Source organism: Culex pipiens, chromosome 2, assembly GCF_016801865.2.
Source record: "Culex pipiens pallens isolate TS chromosome 2, TS_CPP_V2, whole genome shotgun sequence".
In the NCBI taxonomy this organism is placed as follows: Eukaryota; Metazoa; Arthropoda; class Insecta; order Diptera; family Culicidae; genus Culex; species Culex pipiens.
In genome coordinates this window covers 110,383,383-110,399,182 of record NC_068938.1, presented here as the reverse complement: position 1 = coordinate 110,399,182, position 15,800 = coordinate 110,383,383, and the positions used below count along the sequence as shown (strand labels likewise).

Here is a 15,800-nt window from a genome sequence, read left to right as displayed (position 1 = left end):
CTCTGTGTGAGTTACCTACCTTTCAAATCATTTTATTAAAATAAGTCTGTTAGAATAAAACCTAGGACAAAATGTTTCTTAGACCGTTGACATTAAGGTGTGTAAAAATTTCCAACGAAAATCCAAATTCTTCCAATTCTCACAACCAACCGTTACACAATCATGCGTAACAGGATAAATCCCGTCCCCCTCAATAAAAAAAATGTGAAAAGGTACCAGCTTTTCGACAACTGTGGGACTCAACGGTTGCGTCCTAGAAGGTCCGAAAGTTACACCTGCACAAAGTTCTCATGTCAGCTTGATTGATGAAGAGTAGGAGAGAAAAAAGCGTAGAAAGAAGCAGAAGCCACGAGCAAAGAAAACACCTCTCATAAGAAGGGATAGAATTTATTTAGTGATGATCTCCTTCTCTTCTATTCGTTCCCTGGCTGCTGCTGTTGCTTCCTTGAGCTCGGTCCTACTGACTGTATTATTATAGTTAGGTGAGGGGGAATAAATTTCCTTCAACAAAAAAAAAAATACGACGAAATAAAGGATTTCACTTTTCTCTCTCAGGTGTGCGGCGGCGGCGGTGGGACGAATTTGTTTCGGATCGAAATTTAATTGCTGCATTTTGGAGGGAGGGATGGAAAGGTAGGATGGAATTATGTGCCAGGATGTGCCGGGAATGGGATGATTTCGACGAACTGATTTCAAACACAACAACTGGAAGTCGGAAATTTATGTGACTTTATCATGTTCTGGAAGCGTATAGGTATTGTTAACTAGCAATTATTCTCTTTTTGAAATTAATGCAAGGAATAGTGATGATGAACATCGTGAACGTCGATGTGTCCTTCGGCATGTTCATGGTGGTACGGATGATGGTGGTACAGCTCCTCGAGGTGATGATGCGGCTCGTAGTGATGATGGTACGGATAGTGATGCTCGTAGTGGTGTGGGTAATGATGCTCGTAGTGATGCGGATAATGATGATGATAAGGATAGTGGTGATGGCCGTGGTGATGATGTCCATGCTCGTAATGATGACCCAGCTCTAAAACTTTTCAAAAAACGAATATTATAACTTGTTTTAGGTTTAGGTCCTCACGTCTTCAAGACTTGAAGTCATAATTTGTAGACTTCAAGTCATGAAGACTTGAAGATTTGAAAAACTTTAAAACAATAAAAAACAATAAAAACTCTTTAAATTTCCACCCACTTGCATGCAGCAAACTCCGAGCTATTCGATGGCCCAGGTGGGCTGGCCGCGTCTCCGTTCGGCTGTGGTCATCGGGTTCCTCAGCATCGTTCCGGGCTGCTCGTCGGTGTAGAAAGCGGCACTCACTCTTTTCCACGCAAAAGAACACTACACAGCTAATCGTCAAGACTAAAATTCGTTTGTTCATCGCTACTCTGACACTGGCGACAATGTCGGCACGTGAACTGCTCACACTCGATTGGTGACAGACCTTCGGAAGGAAAATGCTTTTATAAACTTTAGCATAAGATGAAGATGAAACAGCATCACCCTTAATCACTCTTAAAATCGCACGTGAAGTGAGCATCAACAAGTGACACAAAGCATACATGACATGAGGCGGTTTAATTTCTTCGCCGTACATGCAAATTATACAAATCATGCAATTTTAAAATTAGTGTTCTTCAAATTATCTTGAAGAAGTTGTAGTAGTACCGAGTCGTCATGAAATTGGAAAAAAATGCTTCATTTTTTAATTTAATAATATATATTATATATTATTATAATATCAGGCACGTGATTACTTTATTTAATAAATATATTATCAAAATTTATTTTTATGATAGAAATATATGATCCATATAATTTGTCTGATTTTATCATTCTTCTTATTTTTTTCATAAAATTATTTCTATTAGGTCCTTTTCGGTGCTGGGACCTGGTTAGGACCGAGTCGGCTTTTGTAATTACATTTTACGTAAAGCTACAGAGGATCTTGTATCATTCTTCTTAATTACATATTTACTTACACAGAGTAGAGTAACAAAACTAAGATAATTTTTTTTTGTTGTGATTATAAGACTTTTTTGGCTGTGTTACACTCAATTATTTTCTAAGGACGCATCACAAAATCCTTCATAAAGTTTGTCAAAAGTAATTAAATTATCACCCTACGTTAGGGAGCGTTCATCTCTGAATTCAAGCGAAAGCACTCTATCTAATCTTACAGCATCCATGAAAGGCAAACTGATCTAAAATATACGCCTACAAGTATGTTACGCAAACGCGCCGTCTGACTTAAGCTTCAAGGCAACTGAAAGTTTAGCTTTTCGTTGGCAGTGGTGCTCACTTGAATTCGTGGCATTTTTTTTATGTTGCAAACAAAGTACTTTTTGATAAACATTAAACCAACAAACCCGCCTTTCAAAATATTTTTTTAGCATTTTTAAATTAAAAAGGAGTAAAGCAAAAAAAAATGAAAATTATACTTTATTTGGGTAACAATACGAAACATATTTCTTCCTGTTAGGTTCTTAGAATCTGAGCAAATATAGGCTCAAACACACAAAATTTCAAATGTTTTGACAGGCCCGTAGCCAGGGGGGGGGCTTCCGGGCTGCAGCCCCCCCCGAAATTTTTTCCAATTTTTTTTTTAAATTGAACTACCTTAAAAAATCTTAAATCAATGATTGTGTGTTCTCTTCCCAGAAATAATTTGTAAGATAGAGAATCAAGAATTGATTGATCAAACTAAGTAATTTGCCTGTCCATTGCCGGGCTCAGTTTTTGTAGATTATGGATCCAAAATTTGGATATTTAAAAATTGAGCTGCAGATTTGAACATTGTTCCATTCAGTAACATCTCATTTATCTTGTAGTTTTAGCATTACATTGGTTAGGATGGTCCAAATCTGGGCTTACTTGGGGCTATCCCCTGAAATCAAAGATTTACGCATCACTAGCCTAAGTTCCAAAATTTGAGCTTTTTCTGACCACTGACCACCAAGTTTGGGCAAAATCGTCAAATTGTATGGAGAAAAGCAACTGTTTCAGTTTTTGACCAATGGAAGGCGCAATAACTATCCGGTTCTTATCAATTTTCAGAACTAATATCTTCTTTAAATTTGGAAAAAACTTTCCCGAAGACACCTTATTTTTTTGGGTTTTTTGCTAAAAAGTTATTAACCTTCGAAAATAGCAATTTCCGAGCGGACTGCTCTAAGGGGCTACATAGAAATAATTACCGTCATCTGAGGCGAATCGGGACTACAGTCTGAATAGGGACAGCAAAAATCCTTAGATCTTGTTGTCTTATTTTTGATTGTAGAACTTAAGTATGACCCCTGAAGAACCATAAAATAATTTAGAATTTTTGGATTCAATGTGGCGGTCAAAATGGAGGTCAAGAAATATTTCTGACACATTCCGCCGTGACGTTGCAACGCTTTGACTTTTCTTTTTTCAGTATTCCGGCTGTAACTCAAAAAATACATTGAAAAGGTACAGATGTTATTACAGATTCGGAAAGTACATTAAATTTCCTATAAGCAACAATATTGAAACATTATTTTAAGCGAATATTCTATTTTTGAGAGGGGAATATGTAGCGTGACGTTGCAACGCGTGACTTTTTCTCAATCCGGACCCAATTCATGTTTCGCCACTAACTCTGCTTTGTTAAACGGCAAATTTGGAGTTCTTTTTCCATTTTTAGTGTAAAATTGGCCAACAAATCGATTGCAATCATTAGTTTTTCGAAAAAATTAAACCTCGATTTTTAAAGACCACTTACATTTCGTGACGTTGCAACGCTCTGTTTTTGAAAACAGGGTTTTTCGTAGCGTTGCAACGTCACGAAATTATAGTTTCAAAATAAATCATAGTTTTTGTTAGGCTGAACAACTGTAGGTTAAGATTTTATTATAAGACATTAATAGACAGTACAAGGACATGTGAATTGCTTGGCCCGCCCATGTTAGACCCCCCCCCCCCCTCCCCCTATACCGCTTTCACAGTAGCAGTACGATTTACGAAGTTTTCCAAAGCGTTTTCATTTTTTTTGTATTATTCCATTATCACGAAGGACACACCGCCCCCCCCCCTCTCCCCTCCTCTATCTATGTAATGGGACGTCCATGCATTACGTAATGGCGTAATATCAAGGGGGGGGGGGGGTCGAGGATTTATACGAAAAAAAAAATGTATCGGAAATATAATACCAGGGGATGGAGGGGGCCTAAAAATATAAACGTATTGTTACGTAATGCAAAACGCTCCCTTAACATTTTAATGGTTTTGGGCAATTAACAAAACACGTGGAAGTTTAAGAAGGGAGGTAAGGAGCTTCAAGTTTTCAGGAGGGCTGAAATTTATAAATAAAGGGCCCATAACGTTTGTTGATGGCCCCTAAGGAGTGATCTGCATACAACGTAACTTATTTTGTTGACTTTTGTGCTTTTTGATTTAAATTTGAGGAAATAATAAAACTGTTTACCTGCGCAACATAACATTTTTAATTGCGAACAACTAAACGTTGCATACAACTTATTTAGGCAAGGGTTCGTCCAACAACAAAGTGACAAAAGTTTGTAAAAAAAAAACAATCGAATCACTTGATTTTCATTGTTAAGTGAATTTCACTGTAATTTGGCCTACTTAAGGGTGCGGGATAAAAAAAATCGTTGAGTTGTATTAGAATGAACCCTCACGTAAATCAGTTAATCATAAAGGGACCATTCAGTAACCACGTGATTACTTTTTTGAAAGTTTTAGATTTTTTCCCCCTTGTGAACATCGGTATATTTTGATTTGTTCAACAAGTTTCATAAAATACTACTTTTTTCGAGTTGCATACAAACTTAAGTGACGGAATTTGTGAATGACCCATGTACAATTCTATTGTAAATATGCTCGGAAACATTATATAAAAAATATATAATATTTAGTATCCTTTTATCTTCAACAACCAACTACGCATTCTCCTTTTTTATCATGTGGCCAATATGATTTAAAATTTCGTGACGTTGCAACGCAAACTTAAACCTGTTGTAACTTTGGATCTAGACAACCAATTTAGTCGCTCTAGGTTGCATTTGAAAGCTCTTTCCAAGTACAAAGAGCATCCGAAATATCAAAATGATTGAATGTTTAGTTTTTTGTTGACATAAACAAATGTCCCTTTTTCGTGACGTTGCAACGCAATATAATGGTAAACTTACACTAGTTTGAAAAAATACTTTACTTAAGATAAACTGCAAATCCATGACATTTCCGTTTAGTACATTTAAAAACCTACAAAATGCAATCAAAAGAATAATTTTTGGATTTTATTTCGCTGAAAACCAGGAGTTTTTAGAAAAATGTTTTAAAACGGTGATTTTATCACGAATTGATGCATAACTTAACCAACCTATACATAATGATGTTCAAATGATAAATTAATGAAAACCATGATTTTTGAAGCTTCAAGTAGTCTAGAATCGAGGAAAAATATCCAAATAGCTCATACACGCTTTTCAAAATTTCATCCTAAGGTGTACATTGCCGGAGAATGTGTCTTCTGGTGTTTTTTTAAAGGTCTAATAAACCAAATTTCCAGTTTTTGCTTTTTGGGTGCTTTTGAAACCGTCAGGGGTATTAAAAAACACCCAAAAAGCAAAAACTTGGTGTATTGGACCATTAAAAAAACAGATGCCGAATTTGATGTTAAAAACAAGCAAATAAAACATGCCGATTTCATTTGTTCCTGATTCGGTTATCCGAAGTCCTTCGAACTTCGGATAATCGAAACTTTGGATAATCGAGGCTTCGGCTAGTCGAATTTGGATTGTAAAATTAATAGCCCTCCTTTATTTGCATTAAAACCTTTAAACTGTTAATACATGTTTTTCTCTACATTTTTCAAAATTTATCATAATTTCTCAAAAATATTTAGATTTTGTTTTCAAAAACGAAAGCATTTAATATGAAAAACATTTGAGTGAATTTTGACTATTATCATAAATACAATTCTTCTTTTATCGTTTTGGTTTTAAGAATATGGTTAGTTACATATCTAAGACCTTAGAGAAAAATGCTTGAGAAATATCTGTGTGTATTTTTTTATTACTTTTTCGTAAACCTTTTTTCCGAAACCACTCGTCCAAAATGCTTTCTTTTGGTCACATTTTTTAGTTTCCACCGTGGCCAATCTCCAATTTTTATTTAATATATCAAAAATCGGAAGATCAACTAAGTGAATACTTATTATCAACTAATTTTCACTTTGTGCATGAGCTTGCGATTTTTAAAGGAAGAAATAAAATGATAAAAATATTCAAAACGTTAAAAAAAATTAAGCTTGGATTCAAAAACTCTGAAATTAAATTAATTAAACATCATTTTCAAATTATATAATTTCTGATCGATAATTCATTTTTAAACTATTTAATTTCTATTTTTTGGATTTTACAGATTAGAATTTGCATTTTGAAAATTTTAAAATTTCTTTATTATTTTTTATAATTTCTTATTTCTGAATATCAATTGTAAATATTTTCCAAAGTTTATGTTGCCACCTTTTCAAAATGGACCAAAAACAGAGAGCAAATACAATATTAAAAAAAAAAAAAAAATAGCTTCACAATTTTAATGGAAATAACTTATTTCGATTAAGTCTTTTTAGGACCAGCGACCAGGTCGGTCCGGAAAACAAATTTGAAATGTTTTTCCTGCTTTGATAATCATATACGACATGTTTGGGCTCGTTTAAAAATATTTAGAATTTTTGTAACATGTCGCGGAACCGCGGAAAGTTTTTTCTCACGAAAAAAGGATTTCACCATCAGCTAGATATTTTGAAAACTAATGATGCAAAACAACTGTACTGATTTAAAGTGTGTTTTGAACACTTTCAAAATAATAAAACCATAGCTTGTAGTTTTGATTTGTAACCCTCTCAACTTTGGTCAGAGTTTAGTGACATAAACTTCAGAATAATATTCGCAACGGCTAATTGAAGATTTAAAAATTTTACACTTTCAAATTTCTAAATTTTCATAATTTTTGATTTAAATTTTTTTGGTATAAGACAAAGAAATGCCAGAAATCAAAAATAAAAATAATAAAAACATAAAAAATTTAAGATAACAATTCAACAGAATAATATCAAAAAATCTGAAATTCCAAAAATTAAAAAATCTAAAACTGAAAAATTAATAAAATAATTGATACTTAAGAAATCCTAAACTAAAAAAAAATATCATTTTAAAATTAAGTTATTCAAAATCCAATAAATTATGTTTTTTCAATCTTAATTTTTGGATGCTTTAAATATTTTTATGTTTGAATTCTAGTATTCCTAAATTAATTTATATTTACCAGAAAATTAAGTGATTTTTGTAATGGCTTTTCCCTTATTTCAGCATTTTAAGATTCAGCGTTTTGATAGTCAGCTTCATGAGGAAATTCTTCAATATTATTTAAGCGAATACATTATTTTCAAACGTTATTTTCAGTCGCATCCAAATAAACAAATCAAAATCTCATCAGCACATATTGCTCCCGAAGAAATATCAAACGACGCTTTTTGTTTCTGTTCCTTTTCAGCTGCGTACCGCTTAAGAGAAGTCTTTTCGTAAACCTTTTCTTGACCGTTCCTTGAGATTTTTTTGTATGGAGTTTTAAGAGTCTCCGTACTACAAGACATTTTTTAAAATTTTCGTTTGAAAGTAAAATATAGTTCTTGTAGCAAAATTCAGACTAAGATTTGATTTACAGGAAAAATGTAATTGATTTAAGAATTCTTACATAAAGTATTCTTTACTTTTAAAACAAAAATTTAAGATAATATTTACACATGATAATTTCAAAAAAATCAGAAATTACAAAAATGAAAAAAATCAAATACATAAAAAAATATAAAATAATTACAACTAAAAAAATCCTTAAATTATATAAAAAAAAAACATTTTTTATCATTTTTAAATAAAGATATTCAAAAAATAATTTTCAATCATTTCAATAAATTATGTTTTAATAATCTTATTTTTTTGATGCTTCGAATATTGGTATGTTTGAATTCAAGTGCAGACTAAGATTAGATTTACAGGATAAAACTAATCAATTTATGAATTCTTACATAAAGTTTTCTTTATTTTTAATTTAGCAACGTTTCGTAAATATAAAATTTCTAAACCATAAAATGTGCAGGATTTTGTTCCTAGAGTCAAGATATTGCTTGAACAAACATCGATTTTAATAAATGGTTACAATCCTAAATTATTAAACATGTATATAGATTAAAATTTTATTAAAAAATTATCTTTAGAATTGAGATCTGATTAAATTTTTTTGTCATGTTTTAAAATTTTATTTTTGCTCAAATTCTGGACCAATTTTCAGAATACAATGAGTAATGAATTTAAAAATGGCGTTTAGTCGGAATATTAAAGTTAAACATGTTTCGTTTTAATGTTTGATGCAATCGAGGAAAATTTTAACGGTTACATATGCATTTAAAAATGGTTACATATGCATTATTAACAACTCTTCCAGTGAATAATTTGGCGTTAAAAATTAATTTAATACATTTTATCTTAATTTTTTAACACATTAAAATTAAACACAGGCACTGATTTTTTTTCTTCAAATATATATTTATTATAGGCCTACACAGAAAAAAAAAGTGAATTTACTCGACTTGGAAAAAATGAATCACATGTAAACTCAGTTGATGTAAACTTGAGATTCGACGTAATTTTTTTTTGTTGCCATGGAGACACTTCAGAAGCTGAAATTTCAACGATTATATTTTTTTGTATTTCATTAAAATTATTTATTTTTGAGAGCACCAGGAGCTTCGCAAAATATGAAATGGCTTCAATAGCTTAGAACAATTAAAATAAAACATTGTTTAAGTTTGTTTATAAAATTTTAAGAAAAACAAATATTCCAGTTATGAGTTTTATGTTGTGCTAGAAAAAATGAAAAATGTTAGATAAACCATCACAATTATCACACAGCTGAAAATGTAAATCCAGACGGTTTAAAATTTCTCTCAGTATAAAATACAGAAAACATAATACTTATGGTTAGATAAATCGATATTTCTTTTAAAAAAAAATTATGCTTTCAAAAATTTGATTCAAGTTAAGTATATTTTAAATTTAGCGACGTTTATCACGAAATTGGATTACAATAAAACAATTCAAGAAAATGTTTAAAAAAAACACTTTCTCTACTCCTTTAATACAAACTAGCTGTTAAAATAAAGAAAAAAATGACGAACGAGTTACTTCAATAAATACATTGATAACTTAATATGAAAATCTTCGAAAACTTTTTTGCATACATTACATTAAAATTTTACAATTCATCTCAATAATTATACCACAAACCAAGTGATGGTATAAATGATTTGCTGATTTTTATACTCCTTGAATTTTTGCACCCAAGCCCCCCCCGAACAAAAATCCTGGCTACGGCCCTGTGTTTTGATAATTGTGACATTTCATTGGAAACAATTACTTATTTTCCGAAAAAGTTTAACATACAACTGACTCTAATTTGAAAACAGTAAGCTCTACATACGTTTCAGTGCGTGGCCGAATGGTTACGCTGTCCGCTTTGTAAGCGGATGATTCTGGGTTCGATTCCCATCTGCTGCAACCTTCCATCGGATGAGGAAGTAAAATGTCGGTCCCGGCCTTGGTTGTTAGGCCGTTAAGTCATTCCAGGTGTAGGAGTCGTCTCCATGCCATAAGTACAAACAACACACCAAGCCAAGCCTACTCCGGTGGAATCGCTGGCGGCGGTTGGACTCGCAATCCAAAGGTCGTCAGTTCAAACACTGGGGTGGAAGGTTCCTTGGAGTAAAAAGAGGTTTGGGTGCTTTCCTCATTCAAGCCTTCGGACTTCTAGGTTCGAGCAAAAACTTGCAATAGAGACCACAAAAGACCCGGGGGTCGTTAATGTGGATGGTTTGATTTTTTTTTTTTTGATTTTGAAGCTCTACATAAAAAGTGCTTCAACACTTGTAGCTCCAACAAGGTCAAAAAAGTTGGAAATGCATTTTCACCGGCTAATACAACCCTTGGAAAAAAGTTGGAAATGCCTTTTTTATTATAACTTAAGGTAGATGCATCTGTTTTGGATCTACCTTATTAGAAGTGATTCTTGACATTCTTCCGGATCGAATGCAACAAGAATCATCAAAATTGGTTAAGTTTGCGTCGAGACAGCCGGTTAAAGTTGCATTTCCAACTTTTTTGACCCACTTGGTGCTTCGCGTAAATTTTGACCCCGTTGGTGCTACAAGTGTTAAGGTTAAACAAAAAAAAAACTCCTGCTTGTCAATAAATCATAAATTTAGTTAAAATAATTTTGTGGTACAGTCATTGACGTCCTAGTTGGCAATCATTGATTAATGACGATTTCCATAACTTCGCAAGGAATGGGCTAATCGTTACCAAAAAGAATCAGCATGTGTAGGGCAGTATTCTAAACAACTTGTAGATGGAATTTGGTCAAAATATTGATATGGGCGCAAAATTTATATATTTGAACGAAAAATCATGGGAATGATGGAAGTCTTCACTCTAAATGGCTGTAACTTTTGACCCTTAAGTCCAAATTGACTTGTCAGAAAATAGAAATGTTCGTTTCAAGTGAAAATCCATTTTCCACTTAATTTTGCGTTCTGGACCATTGTGCATTGTAGCAACAACTTATTAAAGGGTTTAGATACATCGTCAGTTGTGTGCTATCTTGTGACAACGACCATTTAGTACTTTTCGAGAAAATCGATTTTTTACCACCGCATAGATTCAGTGAAAATCTGAATATGGTAGATTATTTCATGTGAACCGTCTACTCCTTCCTTGTTATAGTAACTCAAAGATCTTAACTCCAGCAAGTCCTTAGATGAACCAAGACATCCACAAACATAAGCAAAGTAGGCTACTAGACTCACTGACGGTATGCGGGTATGATAGGTTGTCAAAATCGGTCGACACCTTGCTTGTCACGGCGGTAGATCTACAACTCCAGGGAGTCCTTGGATGACCCTGAACATCCCAACATCATATGAATGTGTTCTACCATATTCACTGAAGCTATGCAGTTATGATCTGGGGTAAAAAACCTTCGGCCTTTTGCTTGTTACGGTGGTACACCCTCAGATCTTAATTCCAGGGAGTCTTGGAATGGCCCAGGACATTCCAACACATTATATCAGAGTTATATAAATACAGTTCAGAGTATATAAATACATGCTTTTGTTCTACGTGCGTGACCTGATTTGACCCAAATCTAGTTTAGTTCAAAGTAAAAAATACACATCATTATCACGAGACCTGCCGAAAAATGAACTGACCCAGCGACGAACCCGCCGCCTACTACAGCAATGCGGAAAAACCTTGAACGTTCACCAAACCATATCGCTCACCGCCTGTTGATCCACCCACGAAGAAATGACCACAACAATAGCAGAAGCACATGTCACGCTAGACGACTGTAATTCTAGATTAAATTTTCAAAAGGTCCTATCTGCATAGGAAACCCATGAGGGATAGGTTGTTTTGAAAATTTAATCTAGAATTAATTAATTCTTTGACTCGTTCGCTTTATTGGCCACATTTTGAGTCACCTAATACAAAAACAACGACGCAAAACATTCTCTTTCTATCGGTCCAAATTTATTACCTCTTCCGGATCCAATTGACGGATCCGACGATGCGGTCGAAGGCGGTTATTGCGATGACTAATAAATAACTAAAACTAAGAACAACTAACTAATCGACTGATCAATCAACCGTTACGATGGCGACGAGGTTTAGCTTCGGTTCCACTTCCAGGGTCCACGTCGGTGGAATCCATGCCCGTGAAATCCGTGATCGTGATCGTGATCTTGATGCCAATCCCGGTGTTCGTGGCTGTGATTATGGAAGTGCCAATGTGGCGGACCATCGAAACGGGGTGGTGGACCGTTGAACGGCGGCATTCCGAAGAACGGTGGTCGGCCTTCGTCGTGATCGTGGTCGTGAGTGTGGCCGGGGAAGCCCGGGAACTTGGGGTGCCATGGACCGAAACCTACAGGGTGAATGGTTTGGTTAGTTAAGGGATTGGTTCTGGGAATTTTTAGCGTCTAGCTTACCTGGTGGTCCATTATCGTGGTTCCACTTCTTGCCGTTGAATGGAGTCGTCGATGGCAGATCTTCATCGGTGGCAAAGGTACTCTTGTCGAATACTATGCTTCCATGGTTGAACAGCTGATCGGGCTTAACTTCGATTTCCTGCTTATCATCCAGAGAGTCTGGTTGCTCCGAAATGACATCCGGAAGCAGATCAGTTCCGCGCTGATCAACGACTTCGTCAAACTGCTTCACAGTATCTGCATGCTGACTGATCTCTACTTCCGATTGTCGAGAGTCTTCCTGAGGTTGACGTTGAACCTCTGGTTCGGCCTTCCTCTCGGATCCTTGATCTTGATGCTTTTGATCATCATGCTGCTCCTCGCCATTTTCATCGTCTTCAGGACCGTAGACTCGGATTGTCGTATCCTCCTTGTCTTCGTCCTTGCTATCCTGATCGTCATCCTTGCTGTCTTGATCATTATTCTTGACATCCTGATCATCATCCTTGCTTGTCGATTGCTGTTCCTTCTGCTCGCTTTCATCCTCACTATCCGATCGAACTTCTTCTTCCCGATCTTCCTGTTCTTCTTCACCCTGATCATGATCCGTATTCAGCTGACTCGCCGTCGGCGCAGGTACTCCCGGAATTTCCCGAACATCAGCCTCCTGATCCTCGAACACCGGCGCCGGCTTCCGGTCATCGTTCTTCTCCGTCGTAGTTCCAATCTGAGCTTGCGAGATCGGCTTCACCGAAGCCGGCACTTCCTTGTCCAGCACATCCTGGTTCAAATCCAGCAGGAAATCAATCGGATTCTGCGTTTGCGGTGCCGGTGCCGACTCCACGACCACCGTCAGCAGCGTCCCCACACAAAGGACAATCAAGCACTTTAACATTTTCTTCGAGCAGAACTGACCTGTAAACGGCTCACTTTCTGACTACAACTTGCGCAACCGCGTATCCTCCACGAACTGAACTGCCCCAAAGGTGAGCTAGATAGTTTATATACGGCAGCATGGCACGCATCAGCAGCTTGTTGGTGGAGCTCTCCGCAGCGAATGGGTTATTTCAATCAATCCAGTTTGGTTCTGTGGCGTGCGTCACCGCAAGGAAGTTTAAGTCGTCTCGTGGTTGGAATTCTTGGATTTTAACATGCAACATATTGAGGCGTCCTAAAAGGATACTTAGTGTTTTAAAAGAGAGTCATCAACATGTTTATATAAGTCCTTATTTCAAGTTTAAATACACATTAAACTGTGAATACCAGCCAATGTAATGGGAATTCCCATTTCTATCGTCAGGGAATTCCTCTTGAGCAGAAGAGTGGTTTGATTGATTCATGCTTTTTTCCGTTGTCCCCTTTAGTTGTCTGATCAACTTAACGGCTTACAGTATGTTTGAGACGCCGAGTGAGGAGTGTTTGGCGATCGCGTTGTACGCTAACTATCAATTCAAATAGAATATCAATTAAAAATGATCTTGATAGTTGCAAACAGGTTTCGGTTTGAAATTATCCAATAATAGTACAGTTCATGCAATTCTTATATGCAAATATGCTCAATATCTTTAAAAAAATGTTCAAAATAATCATGTCGTCAGCTGTGTGCTATCTTGTGATATAGACCATTCTGGTCGAAAATGAGTTAATGATGACGTTTTGCTATACTTAACAAACACTACAAGATGCTTTTACCCGATTTTGGAAACTCGCTTCTGTTTCCCGGATATCGCGATACACACTTGTGACATAGACCAATTTATCATCAAAATGATTGTGCACACTTGAGACACGTCATACATGTTGTTGGAAAATGTGGAAATTTTTTCTTGTTTTTCACAAATACTTTCTAAAGGCAATGCAACCTTTTGTTTATAAAAATATACTGATTAACAACTGATTAAGTCGATCAAACCATTGATTTGAGCTTATTTTAGTTTGTATGGGAATTCTGTGCACACTTGTGACACGTAGTACAATTTTACTTTCGAAACACACTTGTGACACGTGCTTTTCAGATTTTTGTTTACATTATTTACTGTATATTTTAACTGGTGTAACCAAATTAGTTGAAACTTGGAGCGTTTGTTAGGCGATAATATACGAACCGATTGCTTTAAAAAGTTTGTCTCTATCATTCATAGTTTTGAATTTATTTACCAACAAACTTTAAAAATCGATTTTCTCGAAAAGTACTAAATGCTCGTTTTCACAAGATAGCACACAACTGACGATGTCTTACGTTAAATTACAAATAAATTACAGCTTTTTAAATACGTTTTGATCAGAAATCAAGTAATAAACTGCTTAATGGGAAGTGAAAAAGCAGGTTTCTCTCAAAAGTTTTGACATATAAGTTGTTGAAATAGTGAAAACATGTTTAAATAACAAAAAAAATCAAACCATCCACATTAACGACCCCCGGGTCTTTTGTGGTCTCTATTGCAAGTTTCTGCTCGAACCTAGGAGTCCACCCCAGTGTTTGAACTGACGACCTTTGGATTGCGAGTCCAACCGCCGCCAGCGATTCCACCGGAGTAGGCTTGGTTTGGTGTGTTGTTTGTACTTATGGCATGGAGACGACTCCTACACCTGGAATGACTTAACGGCCTAACAACCAAGGCCGGGACTGACATTTTACTTCCTCATCCGATGGAAGGTTTAAATAACAACACTGAACAAAATACAATTGATATGCTTTGAAAATTCTCCGACAAGTTATGAAATCCAAGAGATTTTCAATTTAAGTAATATTCTCAATTCGACGTCGTCGTGCTATCATGTCGCACCCGCCATTTCGACGTTCCGAGAAAAATGCGTTTTAATGTTTGACCTTAAATAAACAAAAACTAGAGCACGCAATGTAAACAATAACAAACACGTTTTGTTTGGTTGACCATTCTGTGCATTGTCCCGAAGTTTGGTTGTATTTGGTTGCTGGAGTCCCGAGTTATAATTACAAATGTTTACGGTAGTCTGACTTGTACGTGCGTCAAACGCATCCTGACCTGAAATCCCTTTGGCCAATTGTCACACTTACATCGATTTTCAGGGAGTGACAAGATAGCACGACAAGATTGAAACTACTTTCATATGTAAAGTGACAAAAATGCACGGAGTTTTTTCGGTTTTTGGTGAATATCTCAGGAGTGAAATCGAATTTAGGGGATCTGTGAAGATCAAAAGGTAAGGCATTGTGCGCTGCACAAAATGGCGTTCATAACTCAATTTGGCCCAAAATGCACGTACGACAAGTTAGCACGATGGCGACGATGTGTCAGACATGTTTTGAGGTGCAAAAAAGCAAAGCAATTCACTTCAACGACCCCCGGGTCTTGCAAGTTTCTGCTCATTTCTAGGCGTCCGAAGGTTATGTGTAGTGAGTCACCCAAAACCTCTTTTACGCAAATGGACCGACGTTTTACTTCCCCATCCGATAGAAGGCCAGGAGGATAAGGCGGGAATCGAACCCGCGCCCCATGGCAACTTAGGGATCGGCAGCTGAAGCCGCTAACCACCGCGCCACGAGGCCCTCTCAGGCTGAGGTGCACAGACTTTTAAAAAATTTCATCAAATATTTTGTAAAAATATGAACCGAAACTTATTTTGTTATTTATTAACACAAGCACAACACAAGGTTTTCACAAGCTTTAGAAAGCCTTTGGATCTTTTATCTGTTAAATTAGAAATTTCAAAAGGAATCAATTATTGATAATCATGTTTGAACTGAGG

At 35.8% G+C, this 15,800-nt stretch overlaps 2 protein-coding genes across 2 annotated transcripts; both read right to left on the bottom strand.

The window, feature by feature from the left end:
- Nucleotides 1–441: 441 nt before the first annotated feature.
- LOC120422811 (uncharacterized histidine-rich protein DDB_G0274557-like) lies at nt 442–1,454 on the bottom strand. The gene is made up of 2 exons (XM_039586350.2): nt 1,202–1,454; nt 442–1,042 (listed from the first exon to the last, which is right to left on the bottom strand). The coding sequence occupies exons 1-2, from the start codon at nt 1,386–1,388 to the stop codon at nt 789–791; spliced, it is 441 nt and encodes a 146-aa protein (XP_039442284.1). The 5' UTR covers nt 1,389–1,454; the 3' UTR covers nt 442–788.
- Nucleotides 1,455–11,534: 10,080 nt separating this feature from the next.
- Nucleotides 11,535–13,064, bottom strand: LOC120422808 (nucleolin-like). The gene is made up of 2 exons (XM_039586349.2): nt 12,093–13,064; nt 11,535–12,028 (listed from the first exon to the last, which is right to left on the bottom strand). Exons 1-2 carry the CDS (start codon nt 12,964–12,966, stop codon nt 11,772–11,774), a joined length of 1,131 nt encoding a protein of 376 aa, XP_039442283.1. The 5' UTR covers nt 12,967–13,064; the 3' UTR covers nt 11,535–11,771.
- Nucleotides 13,065–15,800: the final 2,736 nt, after the last annotated feature.